This window comes from Teleopsis dalmanni, chromosome X (assembly GCF_002237135.1).
Source record: "Teleopsis dalmanni isolate 2A chromosome X, ASM223713v2, whole genome shotgun sequence".
Taxonomy (NCBI): Eukaryota; Metazoa; Arthropoda; class Insecta; order Diptera; family Diopsidae; genus Teleopsis; species Teleopsis dalmanni.
In genome coordinates, this window is record NC_051848.1 from 48429792 (window position 1) to 48448196 (window position 18405).

The 18405-nt window shown below is 30.6% G+C and overlaps 1 protein-coding gene across 4 annotated transcripts; it reads left to right on the top strand.

Annotated features, from left to right (window-relative positions):
• The first annotated feature begins 1904 nt into the window (after positions 1–1904).
• On the top strand, positions 1905–5030 carry LOC119662642. Of its 4 annotated transcripts, XM_038072304.1 has the most exons (4): positions 1905–2033; positions 2293–2459; positions 2649–2926; positions 3991–5030. In XM_038072304.1, the coding sequence occupies exon 4, from the start codon at positions 4008–4010 to the stop codon at positions 4830–4832; it is 825 nt and encodes a 274-aa protein (XP_037928232.1). In that variant the 5' UTR covers positions 1905–2033; positions 2293–2459; positions 2649–2926; positions 3991–4007; the 3' UTR covers positions 4833–5030. The 4 variants fall into 4 exon arrangements, with proteins under 4 accessions (XP_037928232.1, XP_037928234.1, XP_037928235.1 ...); XM_038072306.1 differs by lacking the exon at positions 2293–2459; XM_038072307.1 differs by lacking the exon at positions 2293–2459 and having other exon boundaries at positions 2680–2926.
• Positions 5031–18405: the final 13375 nt, after the last annotated feature.

Sequence of the window (18405 nt, forward strand, 5' to 3'; positions counted from 1 at the left end):
GAAATTAAGAATTGAAGAAATGAAGGTAACGAAGAAAATTTCACCTCAAGCAATCAAATCAATAGAATTTATGTATGAATTTCCATTTAGAAGTAAACAGTTTTGTGCTCCATTATAGTCAGCTTTTCTTGGTTTTTATTTTCCTACTTTTTTATTAGTTTAAATTTTTTTGGATTTTTCTTTGCTTGCTTTCTTTTGAATGAACAAAAAATGTATTATATATGCTGATAGTGTGCAATGAAAAACCGAATATCAGCAAATGAGATACACAAAATAAAAAAAATAAAAAAAAATGAAGCAAAACAAAAAGCCAGCATCTTTTCAACTTTACACACGCTTACTTACTCATACTCATACACACCAACATACGAAATAAGCTCAACGCACAGCTTAAATACACAGAAGTGAAATGAAGAATTATCGATGTCGAGCTAAAACCAACAAAAATAACAAAAACAAAACAAATAAAAAAAAAACAAACTGAACAAAACAGAAAGTTTTGAAAAAATTGCAAAAGAAAGCACGTACCAAAAGTAAAACCGATTTGACTACACACACAAACACACACACACCACGCAATCAAAAAAAAATTGTTGTTTGGTATTGTTTATATGTGTGTATGCTAGTAACACAGTAACACACATACTTCGCCATTCGCACTTACACACGTTTAACAAATATGTGCTAAAGCTAAAGAGCGCAGAAACCAGGAAAAGAGATGAAAAACGATAAGAATACCGAAAACAAAAAATGCCTAACAATTCTGTGATTTTAAATGTAAAGCAGCAAGGCAGAGGGAAAACTCGATATGTTTTTCGTGCGTTTGCGGGTTTTGCGGTGAAAAGCATTGGTACGATGCAAATATAGGGATTTGTCACAAGAGTATTACCCTTCTTAAGGATAATAAAAAGAAGTGTAAATATAGAACAGTGAAATAATATTAGAACGCTTAAAATATTTTTACTTTTTCACTTGAAAATGCATTAAAACAAAAAATGGTTTAAAAAATGCTTTACACCTATAACTGTTAATCGTTTTATAATTTCTCATCATATATAGACATTATAATGTACATATATTATATTATTATCTCATTATGTGTAAAATTATCTTCAAACAGCGTTATATAGTTCACTATCAAATTTGGAGTGACTTCCTTAGCGTTTCATAGGTTGTGTTTCTAAAGACTATGATTAAAAAAGAAGTAATATTTCTCAACCTTTTTTAACCGTACAATCGAAAACGGGCTCAAAGTGCAGACTAACAATATGAATGTGTGGCCAATTTTTCCGCACACCTAAAGAAAGAAATTCATTCTGGCTACAAAAAAAAGGGGAGAGACAAAATGTAATTGAAATGAATTGAAATTTGTGCCGCAAATTTTACTGCACAACTAAGTGCTTTGGCAAATCAACATGTTAGATTCGTATGCATGTAATTGATTATTCTGTTCTATTCGAAAAGAACAGAATAAATACTCTCATACAATTTCCACTATATAATTCTGTATTTCTGATACAATTATAGGTATGTATTATATGTAAATGTTATAAATTAAAGTCTCAATGTAAAAATATTTAATGAATTTATATATTTTATTTAAAATTTTTAAATTATGTTTGTTTGTGCTCCGCACACCTCCGCACCTTATAGCAGTCGTCACTGATTCTTAATCATATCAAAAATTCAACAAAAGTTTCAAAAACTTCATTATATCCAAAAATTGTTTTTTTTTTGGATTAATAAAAAGCAATTAAAAAATTACATCTTTCTTTTTAAAAAAAAAAAAACAATATGTCTTACGTTTTTTAAAAAAAGCAAAGTAGTCGATGAATACATGTCAAAAATTTTCTATATAGTCTATCAAAAAATTTTTGTATTTAATTAAATCCATACTACATACATAGAAATTTGAATTAAAAATTTAATTGTAGAGCTACACAATCTGCGCTCTTCAAAATTGTCCATCCAAAATTATCTGCAAAACCGCTTCATCAAAGACGTTGAAATATCATTGACATATCAGGAACAAGGTTGGTAACAAATTTTGCAATATTAATAGCTCTTTTATATCTTATGGTTATAAGAATGCGGTAGATACTACTTGAAAAAGTATTGTAACTGCAATTTTTCCACTAAGTATCATTCGGGACAAAATATATTTATTTTAACATTTTCGTACCATTTTCGCATAGATTTTTTTTCTTCTAAACATATATATAGATAATATTTATAATTATTAAAAAAATTTGCACTTCCAAACAAACTATTATACACCACTGACTAAAAAAGGAAGATAAGAAATGAACCATAGTGAGTGATTTTAATAGATGTACTAGAAATGGGTATTCTTTTAAGAAATAGCGTTTAAATCCATCTGTGATCAGAAGAGTAAGAAGAATATTGCCTAAAGTCGACTTTAATTAATATCCGATTAGCACTATTTGAAAATTATTTCGGTAAGTAATAAAATAAACTCGAAATAGCTCGAAATTTAAGATACGGAGTCAATGTAAAGTTGATATCCGTTAGCAAAAGAGATATTTCATAATATACTATAAGATATTGTAGGAAACAATATTTTTAAATGCATATATTTATTTTTACGCGTCTTACTATTTGTTATCTACACTTCCCAATTTCTCCAGCAACATTGAATTTGATATTCTTTCCTCCAAGGAGACAGTCTAAATACTAGAAAGTTTGCCAACTATACTATTCGTATGGTGTGGGAAAGCCGACCAGCAGTTCAAATTTTAAATTCTGCGACTGACTGAATATAAAATCCAAGTGCTAGTAAGCTTACATGAGTTAGTCTTTATAGGATCAAGTACTATTCAATTCTATCAAACTGAGAAGCCAGAAAAACATATTCTTAGGGTAGCTGAAACTCATATCAGTTGGGATTCGTTGGAATATTTTACAGGTAAGTAAAAAAAAATAAACTTGGCCGATTAAAACTCCTAGTTAAAGTGAGCTAAAAAAACATTATTAAAAAATTAATAATGTTTAGTAGTAGTTATACACATATTTGTTCACACTTTGTCTTTTTGTTTGTAATACATAATCCTATTGCAAGTAAACTTGGATGATTTCTTCCTTGTAGAATCTGACTTAAAATCCAGTAGCAAATGAAGTACCGCATAATAATATATTCCCAATAACTGAAAAAAGAAATTAGCATTTTCTTAGATTAACTCGAACTCACATTATTTTCAGATTATTGCAAAATTTTCTAGTTAACTAAAGAAATCTTAGTTCGCAGAGAAGAGAATTATCAATATATTCTCATCAGTTACTAAACATATCAGAACAATGTAAATTATAACTGTATGTGAACTTGATTAACATAAGTAGTACGTATTAGGATGGTCCACACAACAATTCGAGAACATCTGAATTCGAACAATAAATTCGAATACTAAAGCAAATTCTATTCTTTTTTCTAATCTTTAACATTTGATTCAGTATATTTGAATATGAAAATGCTCTAAGTTTCGAAGAGCTCAAATAATACGTAAAACTTTAGTAGTGAGGATTAACTTCGTATTGCTTTCTAAAGCTTGGAAGGTTTTATAATACATCATTTTATTGTCTAATAGTGGTTATGTTAAATAAATATTTATATATTTATATATATAAATAAGATTTAAATATTTAAATGCTAAGTGCATTGTAGAAACTTTCTATAAATAATAGAAAGTTTTGAGTTTGTTTGCCTTCTAACATATATTTTACAGGATTAATATAGGAATATTTTTTAACAGTATTAAAATTTTTTTAATAGGAAAGTATATTTCTTTTCCGACTTGTTCGGTACTTTCATTTTGCAAATAACCTATTAAATAAATTTCTGAGTTGCACTATATATGTGCCTATATATATTTTGCAAAGTATTGAAACACGGAAAGGCAATATCATTTTGGGTTTATTTCACACGCAATTGAACTGTTCCTTTTCTTTTTAACCACATTTCTACTTTCTTCATAGTTACTTAAGGTGTTAATATGTCAGCTCCTGGAAGACGCGAAAATAACCCTAACGGTAACTTTCCACTAGACAAGGATTTAAATGTTAAGGCAAGGAGCGGTAAGGCTAACAAAAAGTATCTGAAATCCCTAGGTATTATAATGCGTGCAGTAAGTCGATTCAAAAGATGTTTGAGTTCTCAAAAACTTGATGTTAAAAATTCAGAAGTGACCAACAGCCAAATTAAAGGTGAAGTTGTAGAAGAAGTGCAAAATACTATTTTGAATGAGCCTGAGTTACGTTTGGTAGTAAAAAAACCTACTTATCACGACATTAAACGTAACATATATGAAAAACTAAGGACGGGTAGATTAAAAATAAATGAGGAATATGCATCCATTTCCACCTTAAACGTATTTGAAAGACAGCTTCTGAATCAAATAATTTTGACAAGTTGCTTGGAGCTCGCCAAGTACACAATTTCTTCGGCTGGAGCTTATGAGATAAAGACGCCTTGTTTTTGCTGCGATAAAACTACGAAGCAGTCTCTTAAAACTAATAACGAACAAGGCTTTAGCGAAAATTTGAAGTTCTCTGAAAACTTAATTTTGTTATTTGGTGTTATCAAAGGGTCTGAGCATCTTTTTTCAAACTTCACGCAAGAAGTTGCAAATCATAGTCAAATACAACAGAAGGAATCTACAACACTTGCATTGGTAAAACCTACTACAAATCAAATTATGTTCAGAGAGTATTTGAAATCGATACGCACAGATGCGAACCCTGTCAACTCTATTCCATCTAATATCGAAGATGTTGTCCACGATCAGAAATTGAACGATATTTCGTCTTATCATTCTTAAGAACGTCACACCTAACTTGTTAAGACTATAGCTACATCATCATCTTCTCTACATTCGGAGCAGAAACAGTAGACCACACTGGAAATAGTTTGTATCTTATAATATCTTAACAAATATTTTGACAATTTGAAAAACACAAAAATATATTTTCTATTTCACCAATTGCAAAAAATTCCCATTAAATAGCCAAGTCATAAAAAAGTGAAATTTGGTTTTTGTTTTCATTGTATACCTATATAATTAATTAAGTTTATCTATACGTCATAGTAGATCAGAATAAGTGCTAAAACTTAATATACATTTTATATTTTTATTGATTATATGGATAATGCCATCAGCAACATTTAAGGAGGTAAACAGCTGTTTCGGTTTTTTTGAGTTTTTCTTGTCCTTTTTTACAAACTAAGAGGAGATTCCAGTCCTACAGACAGCTTGTAATTAAAATAACCATATATTTGCAAGTAATATTGCCTTATTTATAAAAAATAAAGTGTAGTAGAAAGTGTATTTATTCCTCATGTAGCTTTTTTAAATTTCATATTTTTGTCGCACATATGCAACAATTGCGAAGAGAACTATTTGGTTCTAAAAACAGCCGCGTCTACGTCACGGAGCCACTCGTCGAAGATGCCAAGGTATCGTTCAACATCCCTCAAAGGGGTCATACAAGAAGGTTTGTGTTTGTTTGATATTTCGGGCTACAACAAGAACAAGAGAACTATATATATATACACCATTTAGCATCTACCAATTATAGGGTATATCATATTATGTAGAAGTACACATAAACCAAACAATTCTGGACGACTGGAATAATTCAGTTTCTATAAGTTTCAAGTCAGTAGTTCAAAAACAACAAAAACGATCGTTTAATTTGTTTGTATTAGAATGTTTTGATTGAGGAGATCTGATAAATTTGCTTTCGTTATCTCTTTCAAACCAGTGAAAAAGCGATCCACAAGATATTAAGGTCGCCTTTTCTGCAGTCCTGGGCAGAGACACAGAAAGTAGTTGATAGATTCTAGCTCCTCTTCATCTTGACAACTCCTGCATAATCCACTTGTTGGAACTCGTCACCGTTGGTGCATAGGCGCAATAGCTCAGTCGCCCATTAATACTCCAGTAAGTACACTAACTGCATGTTTGCTGAAGCCTAAAAGGCTTTTCGTTTTATTTTTTTTCAAACTAGGCCAGAAGGTTCACTAAAACTTACTCTTCATTACTTTTCTAATAAGTGTAAGAATGTTATTGTATCTCTTATCGTACGGGTGAGTAAAGATATTAAATGAAAATTCATTAACTTTTGATAAACATTGGATAAAAAAAAAACTGCTTTAACTCTTAAGTTTGGGAATTAAATATAGATTCCAGTTATGAAAGAATTTTCGTTCTTTCATTTAAACGAATCAAATAAAAATTACTCAAATTATTAAAACTTTTTTTTAATCTATATGCTCTATAAACCAATTTCCATTTGACTGTAAAGCATTACATTTTCTGTACTATCACAAAGGACCTCATCCAACATTTTTTTTCTCAGTAAATTCTATTAATTTATTTTTAAATTGTTTTATTAAAAAAAAAAAAACAAACAAAAAAAAATAAAAATGTGGGTGGTTTCGCAGCAGCAACTCACTTAAGGCAAATAGTAATTTACTCTACTGATTTAACAAGCCTTCCCTATGAGCCTTACCAACACTATTAACACACCCAGTACTCTCACCAGCCAATGCGTTTATTATCAACATCATTTGTAGCTCCAAGGACATGGTCACAGAAAAACTTTGAGAACTAAATCGCTGCAAAGTGCAGTTTATTTAATTTTTTAATAATAACAAAATATTTTACTAAATAGAATGTACTTTTATGCAAAAGGCAACAAAATACATAAAATTAAAAACTAAAATAAAATTCAAGATATTATGAAACGCAAATGCAAAATAGAATTATTATTTTTATGTACTAAGCCGTACCACCCGTCATCCAACCCAACCAATTGGATATACACTCTGAAATGGATAAATGCTATGCGAGAACCAATTCGCGGTAATTACTGTTACTGTGGGGGTTTCAGTGAGTTGCTCTTTAAAGCTGAAATTTATATAAAAAATACTAAAACAAATCCTTTCGTTTTTGTTCAAAAATTCTTAAGGATTAAACGTTCTACAATGGTGTTCTACGAAGATTAAAATTTGTTTTTAGATATTTATGTTAAACATCGAAAGTACTTTGAATAATAAAAATAGCATCACTTCAAGGTAACTAAAAAAATATTAAAATATTCTTATAGACATGCGATTTCTTATTTATATAGAATTTTAATTTAAATCTCTCCTAAATATAGGAGTTCAAAAGAAATTACTGAACTCGATCCTTAACAGATTGTATATGTGAACTAGTATTAAGAAATTAAGTCATTCAAATTATTAGAATATTTACTATGAAAATTTTTTAGTAGAAAAGTAAAATAGCGTTTAAATTCATCTGTGATCAGAAGAATAAGAAGAATATTGCCTAAAGTCGACTTTAATTAATGTCCGATTAGCACTACTTGAAAATTATTTCTGTAAGTAATACAATAAACTCGAAATAACTCGAAATTTAAGATACGGAGTCAATGTAAAGTTGATATCCGTTAGCAAAAGAAATATTTCACTATAAGATATATACTATAAGATATTGTAGGAAACTTAAACAATATTTTTAAATGCATACATTTATTTTTACGCGTCTTACTATTTGTTATCTACACTTCCCAATTTCTCCAGCAACATTGAACTTGATATTCTTTCCTCCAAGGAGACAGCCTAAATACTAGAAAGTTTGCCAAGTATACTATTCGTACGGTGTGGGAAAGCCGACCAGCAGTTCAAATTTTAAATTCTGCGACTAACTGAATATAAAATCCCAGTGCTAGTAAGCTTACAGGAGTTAGTCTTTATAGGATCAAGTACTATTCAATTCTTTAATTCTTTAATTTATTTTGTATAATTCATAATTTATAATTCGTAATTTCTGATTATAGATTTTTGATTCTTGATTCGTGATTCTTATTTCTGACTTTTTGATTCTCGATTCTTGATTCATGTATCATTATTCTTGATTTATAATTTTCGATTTTTTATTGCTTAGTCTGTTGAAGTGATAAACAATAATCCAGTCAAGGCGCAAAGACGGGTTATGAAGAAACCTCGCTGTTAATAGAGAGTAAAACACGCAACTAGCCTCAACATTATTACGATTTTTTCTCATACTTGCTTTATGAGATCTTTACCAATACGAGAGTTCAAATATGATTAAATCCTCTAAGAAAACATATAGAATTGTAAATGAATAAAATATTTTGAGTGATTGTGCGAGTTTATCTTTTTTTTCTATCGCCTAACAATTAAAAACCTTTAATATTTTCAACTTCAAGCAACTATTATTCTTCAAACTTAGCTTGTCTTAAACTAAGTATACTATTTATAATGTTATAGCTCACTTTCATAAAAAATTAATTCATCACATGCTGTAAGTGAAATAAATTTTCATTAGAAGTATGCTTCTAAGTGCAAAATTTGAAAGGAGATTGAGTAAAAATATAATTAATGCTTATGTAGGCAACTAATCACTTTACTAATGCAGTTTGAAGTAGTTCGCAGTATCACACCTCGTCGCAGGCATGGAAGCATGAGCATGCATTTATTTGCTGTCAAGCATTCGCCAGAATTTGTTAAGTTCAATTGACACAATTTTCTCCTAAGAAGCCAAAGTGGGAGTAAAAATTATAACTACTGGGAAGAAGAGGGAGGAATCTAATACCGTCGAAAGCAGACTAACATGCTTAGGCAAGGTCTGTTGCGTTCTACGGTCTGCTATAATGCCACCTTACTGTCACCCATATGTGCTTTGGCTCTTGTGGTGCTAATTGGCTTAATAAGTAAGTGAAATCACTATGTTCAATTTTATAAACTTTGAGGTATATAACAGATACCATGAAGTCGAACTTTTAATAGCTATTAGTAAGTTTAGTAAAATTTTTTGAATACATTGTTTTTTAATTTTTGATTCTATTAGACATATTTTAAATAATAATTTGTTTTAGATTATTTGTGTGAGTAACGGAACATTTATAAGTCACAAAATCCAAAATATGACATCTAACTTTTTCAATTAAAAACATATTATTGGCTTTGTGATTTATGTATTTATATTCTACGCTGTAGAATACCAGTAACAGCTACCGATACTTTTGGTTGGTCAACAGTGAAATACAAAGAAAGCTTCACTAACATATAGATGCCTGCGTAATACTTCAAGAATTTGGTGGCCACGTAGAATTTCAAGTATGGAACTACTTCAACGAACAAACCAAGAAGACAATAGTGTTAAAGCACTGTCGTGTTCACCCACTGACTGCGGTAATTGCATACTTCACACCCAATACAATGAACCCAGCTCCTCTTAGCTCAAATAGTGAATGAAGGGGCATAATAGATATATGTTGTGATTATTAGTGATGTGCTCGTTTTTTCATATATAATAATTCATTAGTTTCCTACCTTCATACTTGACACCGATCATTTAGATTTTATTCCCAGAGAAAAAGAAAATAGTAATCTCAGAGAAGACTTGATGGAACAGGAGTAATAAAAACAAATTAACGATATTTAATAAGAATATTTGCACTACAAAAAATGTTATAACTCTTTCAACATAAAGAAGCTATAAGTTGATTAGAATTTATGAAAATAATTTAGTTTCAAACTTAAAATTTACAATTTAATTTTGGTTTACTATTATTTAAATTTATCTACCTAAATACTCTTTCGAAAACTTAATTTTGGTTTACCATTATTTGAATCTATCTAAATCTTCTCTCATAAATCATCGGTTGATTATTATTTGAACGGTTTTGAACATTAGCAGTACCCATCTCATCGTAACTACGACGTTGTTTATATTTAGTACTAGGTGTTCAAAAACCTCAAGAAATATAGGATTGTTACCACCTAGTGTGGTCCTTGCTAATTATTCCAAGCGCGTATTCTTGGTTGTGGTTTAGTTGAGTAGTGGATAGGGATAGAGAGGACCTCGTAATCCATTCACCGCCCTTGTTAAATTCTTGACGTCTCTTGACGTCTTGTATCTCACTATAAAGAGATTTATTGTTTTTTAGATTTTAGCCACATACATTTTAGAATCAGTTACTAACAGAATTTTTTTTTATTTGTTTAACAAAATATAAACAAAAAATTTAATTTAAACAATTGAACAATCACATTAAACAATTAACAAAGGGGATCTCATTAATCTATTCATTAATTTAAACAATTAATTTAAACAATTGAACTGTTAATTAATTAACAATATTTACGTGCGCTGCTTTCATTGGCTTTCGCATTTTGCCATTAAAACAAGTGCTAATTTTAAAACCATTTAAAAATAATTATGCTTAATTACGTTTACTTTGGTTATGGATTTATATCAAAATTAAGATTAACAGTACACATTTTCCATAATCCATTATTTTCCGATTCGCAACGAACGTTGTTTATTATCAGAACCCTTCGCAAGAACTTATTTATTATTGTTTTTTTTCTTTCATTCTTCCTCTCTTGTTGTACACCATTATTTTAGTCGCGCATCATGAACACGGAGCTACATAAAAACCCAGTCTGTGAGACAGACTGCATTGATTTATTAGACCTATCTGACCCATTACAATCTCAAGGTACTACCTCAACTCAAAATTTCGATATGATTTTACAACTCTTCTCCGTGGAGCAAAAGCTACAATTGGAACGCATGATTAATATCAGCGTGAAAGAGGCCTTAAGGCCGAAGCAAGACCTGACCGAAGGGAAGCTGGTGATGCCATTGGATTACTGTAAAAATATTGCCGATTGGGAAAAAATACCTGATATCGTAAAAACACTTAGAGAATTTTCGGGCAAAATCGGAGAATTTGGATCTTCGGAAATATCTCGATAGAGTACTTATCCTATACTCACAATTGAAGGGCACACCGAGATATTATACGATTATGGACTCGATTCGCCATAAAATTGTGGGCGAAGCAGATATTCAGATAAACGCGATGATTTTTTAGATTAAATTCTTCCTCCTCACCATATTATGAATTTGAAATGAGACAGGTTCCAATAAAAATTGTATTATCGACAGTCTCATACGCAAGCCGCAAAAGAATGAATCATCTTTCTTTGTTAAATCTATAGCAGGTAAATCTGTAATCACTCATCATGCTCATATTGATATTTTTAACTGCGGTATCGAAAAACAGAAATTTTATATTCTTGTCAATTTGACCCCTTCTGATGTTATAATTGGTTATGATTCATTGAAAAGACTCGAAGCAGTCATTTATACTCAACAAGATTCGCAATTAATTCGGTTCATGGTGGAAAATTATTTAAAAATTAATATCTTCACCATTTACACCCTACTTACAGAAGTGAAGTAAATGGACAAGTAGAGAGATTCCATTCAACTCTTTCTGAAACCATAAGGTGCTTAAAACATAAAGATTCGAATAAAAATTCGAATTAGAATAGAAAGCAGATCTAGTCGAGACTGCATCCATTCTATAACAAATAAAAGACCTGTGGATTTATTTTTTGGAAGAATAGCAAATTTTGGACCCTGAGATTGTGGAAGAACCCGTCTAGCGATCTATGATAGTTTATTGGCATAACAAAATACGAATATGAAGTATCACAATAAAAATAGAAGGAAAGCTAAAGATTTCGAACCCGGACAGGAGATTTACGTAAAACAAAACAAAAGATTAGGGACTGAACTGGCTAAGCTTTTTAAAAAGGAAAAGGTAAAGGAAAATCACCACTCAACAATTCTAACTGAATCTGAAAGGTTGGAGTACAAAAGTCATATTAGGTAGGAAGTAGAATTATTTACAAAATTAATAAAGCGCATAGCGCTGCCCAAAAACTTTGTAATATTAATAATATTAATATAAATTAATAAATACACCTTGCCTCCTCGTCATAACAGTGGCTTGCATCCATATCAAACACGCGGGAAGCAGGTGTTCAAGTCCCCGTCGAGGAGCTATGAGTTATAAAGAAAAATGTAATCTACCAATATTTTACTTAACTTATAATAAAGCGCATGGCGCTGCCAAAAAGTAGAATATTGATAGTTATTATTATATTATAGGTATAAAAATCAGTAATTATTCCTTTTCTTTATTCCTTATTCCCTACGTACTTAGTAATTATAAAGTGGATAGCGCTATCTAAGGAAATGTTCTAAAGGAAGTTTAAAAGTATGTTTCACAAGCTTTGCTGAGTACATGATTTATGAGAGAAGGGATCTGAAAGGAAGATACTATTTTTCTCATTCAAGCTTAAAATGTGATTCAGTAGTTCCATATTTAAATTTAAATTGTCTATAAAGCGTGTAGCGCTGCCTAAAATAAAGTTTGAAATACAGTTAAATTAATTTTAATGATTTTATTCTGAGTCAATGACCGATCATTTATGAAAACACAGAGAGATGAAGAAGGGAAAGCAAGGGTGGTAACTAATATTTTATAACTAACTCTTATCTAACGGTGAAAAATGTTTTATAACTATTTTATAATATATAATGTTTTATAACTAAATTTTATTTAATACTTAATATTTCGTAATAAAAAAAATAATAAGTGAAAAGAATTTATAAAAAATTGTAATACGCGATATTTTATAATTAAATTATAATTGAATATTAAATAGCTTGTAATCTATATATTAATTATTAACTAAATCATATTTAATACTTTACTGAATGAAAAATATTGTAGAAAAATATTTCGTAATGAAAAAAAATAATAAGTAAAAAGAATTATAAACTAATGATTGTTTAAATGCAGTCTTTGCTCAAAAACTACAACTAAATATTATATCGTTTCTCCTCAGTAATTGTTTTTAAAAGTTGACAAGTTACTTTAATGGTTTACCGAAACTGATAATAAATATTAGTACTAATACATAAAAAATAAAATTGTATAGTTTTTAGTCATATTTTACTTATATAGATGGCCAGTTTGGACCTTGAAGGTAACTACCGGAATCGTAAAAATTGCAATACTGACTGACAGCCAGGTAGCTATAATGGTACTTATATCCTACCAGGTAACATCCAAACTGGAATGGGATTGCATTGACAAGTTGAACATACTCGGCTGGAACAATCAACTGTATTTAATATGGTTTCTGGAATATGCTGGCATTCAAGGCAATGAAATGGCAGACAAACTTACAAGAAGAGGCGCAGCTTCAATAATTATAGGCCAAAACCATTCTGTGGTCTAGGCAGAGGAACTCTATCCATTCTTATGAAAAGAAAGAGAACTCTATTAGGAAAGATTATCAAGACTAACACATTCTAAAATATTTTTAGGGACTTACAACCTAAAATGCTTCAAAGATTGCATAGTACAATCAAAAAGTAACCTAAGAATTATTGTGGTCACTGTTGCTTGAATAATCACTTAGCGAATGTAGAAATTCTATCCAACTCAGACTGCAGATACTGTAGAGAAGAGAGAGAAACTGCATACCATGATCTTGGGAAGTACCCGGCACAGATGCACAAGCAGAAGAAATACCTAGGGGGTATTTCGTGGTTCATAAGGATCCAAGAGTAGGAAATATAGGCTCTATACTGTCTTTCATTAAAGAAATCTGACGTGGAGAAGCACTCTAATTCGACTTAAGGGCATAATAGATCTTTTAGGTCACAGTGCACTATCCTTTTTTTTCAATAATGATAATAATAGTTTTATTTTCAATATGGAGGATTTATACGCACTCATCAGCTATGATAAACGAACATATTCTATTACAGATCTAACTTCAGTCACATATTTTAATAAATCCTACTTTTCAAATTATCATACTTATGAAAACGACACACATTTGTATTTACAACGAAAGAAATTCTTTGTAATGTGAATACTTTTTTCAAAGTAATCAAAAATTCACGCAATCAAGCTCTGATAATCCATTAATTCCATTACTAAATCTCTTAATTACTCCTATTTAAGGACTCTTGTTAAATATCTATTGAGCTATTCTTTTTTCAACACATAAGATATCTGGCTTTTAATCACTTTTATTTATAAACCGTACTATTCCTATTTATGTATTCATTACCAACCCTGTTGACTCTGCACACCATTTTAAGGTACTAAGTGATTTATTTACCGGTTCGCTGGCTCTTTAAGTGTTCGCAGACCTGCCAAATAAAAGGGTTGACTCAATATTCCTATTCAAATCCAAAGCAGCTGATTACTTATTGATTAATTTATTTATTATTCAAATTCGCACGAGCTGCACAAGTGTTTTGCTCGCCGGATTTTCTAACGAAAGTTATTGCCATCCTTGTCCCCTTCTCCTTTTTTTTATTATTGGCAAATTTGTTTTTTGCACTGCTTTTGTTGGCAAATTGGAACACGTGTGCGTGCAAATTGAAAGCATAATGAAGAAGAATGCAAAAAAAACATAAAAACAAAGTGAAAAGAAATGAACAGCAAGCAATCGAAAAATATAAAATTTCATCCAAAGCATAAACTTAAACGAGAGGTTAACACAAGTATCGGTATACACCGAATCCAAAACACTTTAAATTTTGGAAAGGTCACATTTTTCAAAATATAGCAAATGAACATTTTAAAGCAATGAACAATTGCTGAAACAAACGAGTTTGGTTGAACTAAACTGAAGCTGAAGCTGAATCCGAAGCCAGAGCTGAACCTAAAGCCGATTCATATTTGCTAGCAGTTCGTTTTGAAATCACGTTTTACTCTTCTGAAGTCGGTTGGTCTTACTCTAATTTGAAACTTTATAATCTATTATTAATATTAATTTTATATATTACTTAATTTTTATATTTCCAGAACTTTGAAGACTATAATTTGAGGTGATGGAACAACAGAATGCTGGCAAAACTGCGCTTAAACATGCTAGACTCATTCCCCTGACTGAAACCGGATATCTGATGCACTGCTGGCAGTCTTATGTTGAGATTTTTTCGAGTTAGTGCAACTGTGGTGTTTCTACAGAATGCCTCATTTCTCTTTAATTAATTTATGTGTTTTTCACAAGGTTCGCTGATTATTTGATGACTGATCTAAGATCTGCATACCGCCCCCCTTACGACTAATGACGGCTCTGAGATTAAATCAGCCTGTCAGTTTTCGCGTATAGCTTCAGGACTCTGTCCCTTATGTAGCACGCTTTCTTGAATTTAGTTTTAGTCTTATAATTTTCTATGAACATATAATATAAAGAATTGGTTATTTTAACTTATAATAGTATAAAACTAATTTACTTAGTTCTTCATATATTAATATAATAAAATACTTAACTGTCTAATTATGCTTTATATTCTTTAACTGTTTAAATATGATTTAAATGCGGATCATAAAAGCTTTAATAAAAAATAAAATCCTCTTAAAAATTAAATTAACTTTGTGCTATCACATAACTGAGGAAATGTGAGGAAGGTGTTGCATATCGTTTCAAATATCCCAAAATTGCCGTTAGTAAAAAAACTTAGAAAGAAACCGTAAAAAAATTGCCATGGAGTTGGATGATAGTTGAATAGAAATCAGAATGCTTGATGAGGTAGTGGACGTTTTACTCTATGGAATTTGAAATATATTGTATGAATATTTCTGAAAGCTGTCTGCATTTTCTGACTTTGAACTCAATATTTAATAACTTCAACATTTTTAAGAAATTTATGGAGAAGTTGTGTTGATAAAACATAAATCCAATACAAGGTTTTATGAAAAAAATTAAAAAGGCTTAAAAAATGTGCAAACTATATTGTTAGAAAGTAACCGATCATAGGTCATAGATACTATATCACAAGTGTGTGTTAGAGTCTGACAAAGGTAAAGTGAACGTTATAATAAGTAGCACATAACAGGCGATATTACTGGATACAGTGAACCAAAAGTTTTATTTAACGAAAATAATCTATCAGCTTATATTTCTGCACCAGACATGAATACGACTTTCGCATTCCGTTTCGAATTGATAACCCATGGACTTCGCACCGTATTTGAACTTCAGTTATTATTGTCTGTTTAACTATCTGATTTCAAAGAATACTACTGGATAATGAACTGTATTCCACATTGTGAACTGTTATATAGAGTAAGCATGTTAAGAAATCAAATAAACTCAACATTAAATGTAGCGCATACAAAGTCAGTGGAAACACTAACTGCTGTCATAGGTAATGCCGAAAAGGTAAAGAAAGGTCGCGTGATTTGGTCAAAACGAAACGTTCAGTCGGCTGAGGTATTCATGCGTGTAGCCGTTGTATTTTTGTTGTTGTTGTCGCTACTTTTGCTGGCACCATATGCCAAAATGCCCCTAAGCTGATATATCAAGAACCATACCAATTCGACACCAAAATGACTTGTTTCGTTATTATTTTAAATTTTATTTTGTTTTACATTTTTTTTAATTTTTTTTTTATGCAAAAAGAGAAAAAAAATTACACAATAAAAATACCAAGAAGAACAATGTTTGCAAAATTACGAAATTTGGTTGTTGGTTGCTAACCAACAAACGCAAAGCATTTGTTTCGGAAATTTAGATTAGAGTTCCGTTTTTAATGGAATATTTAAGTAATTCATAAAAGTTTATTGTCCCTTCGTTGGCAACGCGAGAATTTGTCACATTTTTAAGTGCTACATGCGAGCAGCTCAATATTGAGCCCATTTTCATTAACCATAAACAGGTGAATATGCTCCACTTCCACAAACGGCTTAAGCATCCTTTAAAAAATGCAGAGATATTTTCTTAAATTAAGTGCAATGTTTATCATATAGTGGATTTTGAGAACGACAGATATGGCACGTTGACTTTTATAAAGCTATTATGAACCGAAAGTTAGTATATGATTATATATAGTAAAAGCTCCGACAAAATCTGTATTTTTGTTCAATTGAGAAAGCTATCATTTCAAAAAAAAAATATACTTTGTATGAAAAATTAAAACAAGAAACTGACCACATTATATAGTCCATTAATTAGACCGTTCGTATATCAGACCTTTCCATTTGTTGATACTTAGGTAAAGACTCTTACAAAAGTAAGGTCATTTAAATCGCATATGTTTCTTTGGCTGACTAATAAATATGATTAAAAGCTAAACATCACTACGAAGCCTTCGCGAAACGTCTTATCGTATTGAGTCTAGGACAATGGTTAGTGCAGAAGTATACAAACTGATGTGGTAAGATACATTTGGATTTATTTGTTCTTTCATGCAATTTGACAATATATTTCTATTCTTCTAAAGACTAACCGGCACTTACATTTCATTTTACTCACACTTCTCTTCCATAATAAAAATAACTGTCTTGTACAGTGCGGTCAATTCAGTCTGTTACAATATAATGTGGTACAATTTTTGATAAAAATATAATTTTCCACATACCAAAACTCATAGCCAAATGAGCTGCTTACAAGAGATGTAGTTATGCAAATGGAAGCCACTCTAGCTTTAATTTAAGGACGAATTTAAGGACGAAAAAGGATCCAAAATATTTCGTGGTCTACTTCGGCTAATCATTCACTTCAGTGGGGCAATTGCTGGACGGTGTGCTGTCCCAACGTCTCACAATATATATATACCAAAGCACATACGACATAAACGACATAATATAGTACCACATACCATACTTTATCTTTGAGAGCAAGAATTCACTTATTATCACTTCTGACAGTTTTTGATTATAGGCGTATATTTATAGCACTTTCATACCATTCAACTCAATTAGAGAATTCAGAAAGTAGTTAAGGAAAATGCTCATAAGTCTTAAATATTTTTAATAGCAACGCATCTACCCATAAACTATATCCGTGTAAATTATTCACAACAGATACTGCTATTAACTCATTAGATAATTCAGCAGTTAAGCTCTTTCCTGACGAAAAAAAATAACTTTATACAAGTTCCTCATTCTTCTAGTTCCTTATTTTATGGCGCAAAATCATTGTTAGTAAAGAACTTCATCAAACGATCCTTTAGGATTTTCAAGACCAAGTCGTATAAAAAGTTTTTTTTAAGTTAATAGCATGCTTAATGCTATCATGAGCTATGTTAGCTGCACTGAGACGTTTCTAAGTGAATATAAATCTACCAACAACGCTTACTAGGACTTGTCATTGGTATGTCATTCTAGATAAAAAATATTCGAGACAATACCATGTCTTACCAAATCATGTAACAAAGAACGAGATAATACCATATCTTACCAAATCGTGTAACAGAGAACACTTCTCTATTGACGTCATCACTCCAAACGTAGAGACGGAGAGGATATGTAACACTAATAAACCTGACATATGGTAGTGACCTGACATATATTGAAATAATTACAAAATAAATTTAATTTATTTAATGCACACTAAACCATTTCTGTAGTTATTACTAAGCTCTTCTACTGAATCTAAAAAGGCTTATCCTTTTCTGGAATGCTTAGTTTTGTGCGCTTTACGTGGAATCTGTGAATTAATAGCTAAAGACAACGATGGTGTAAATA

Bases quoted from the DNA above. Each gene is read 5' to 3' on its own strand.
- LOC119662642 (XM_038072304.1), top strand. From the start codon at position 4,008: ATGTCAGCTCCTGGAAGACGCGAAAATAACCCTAACGGTAACTTTCCA.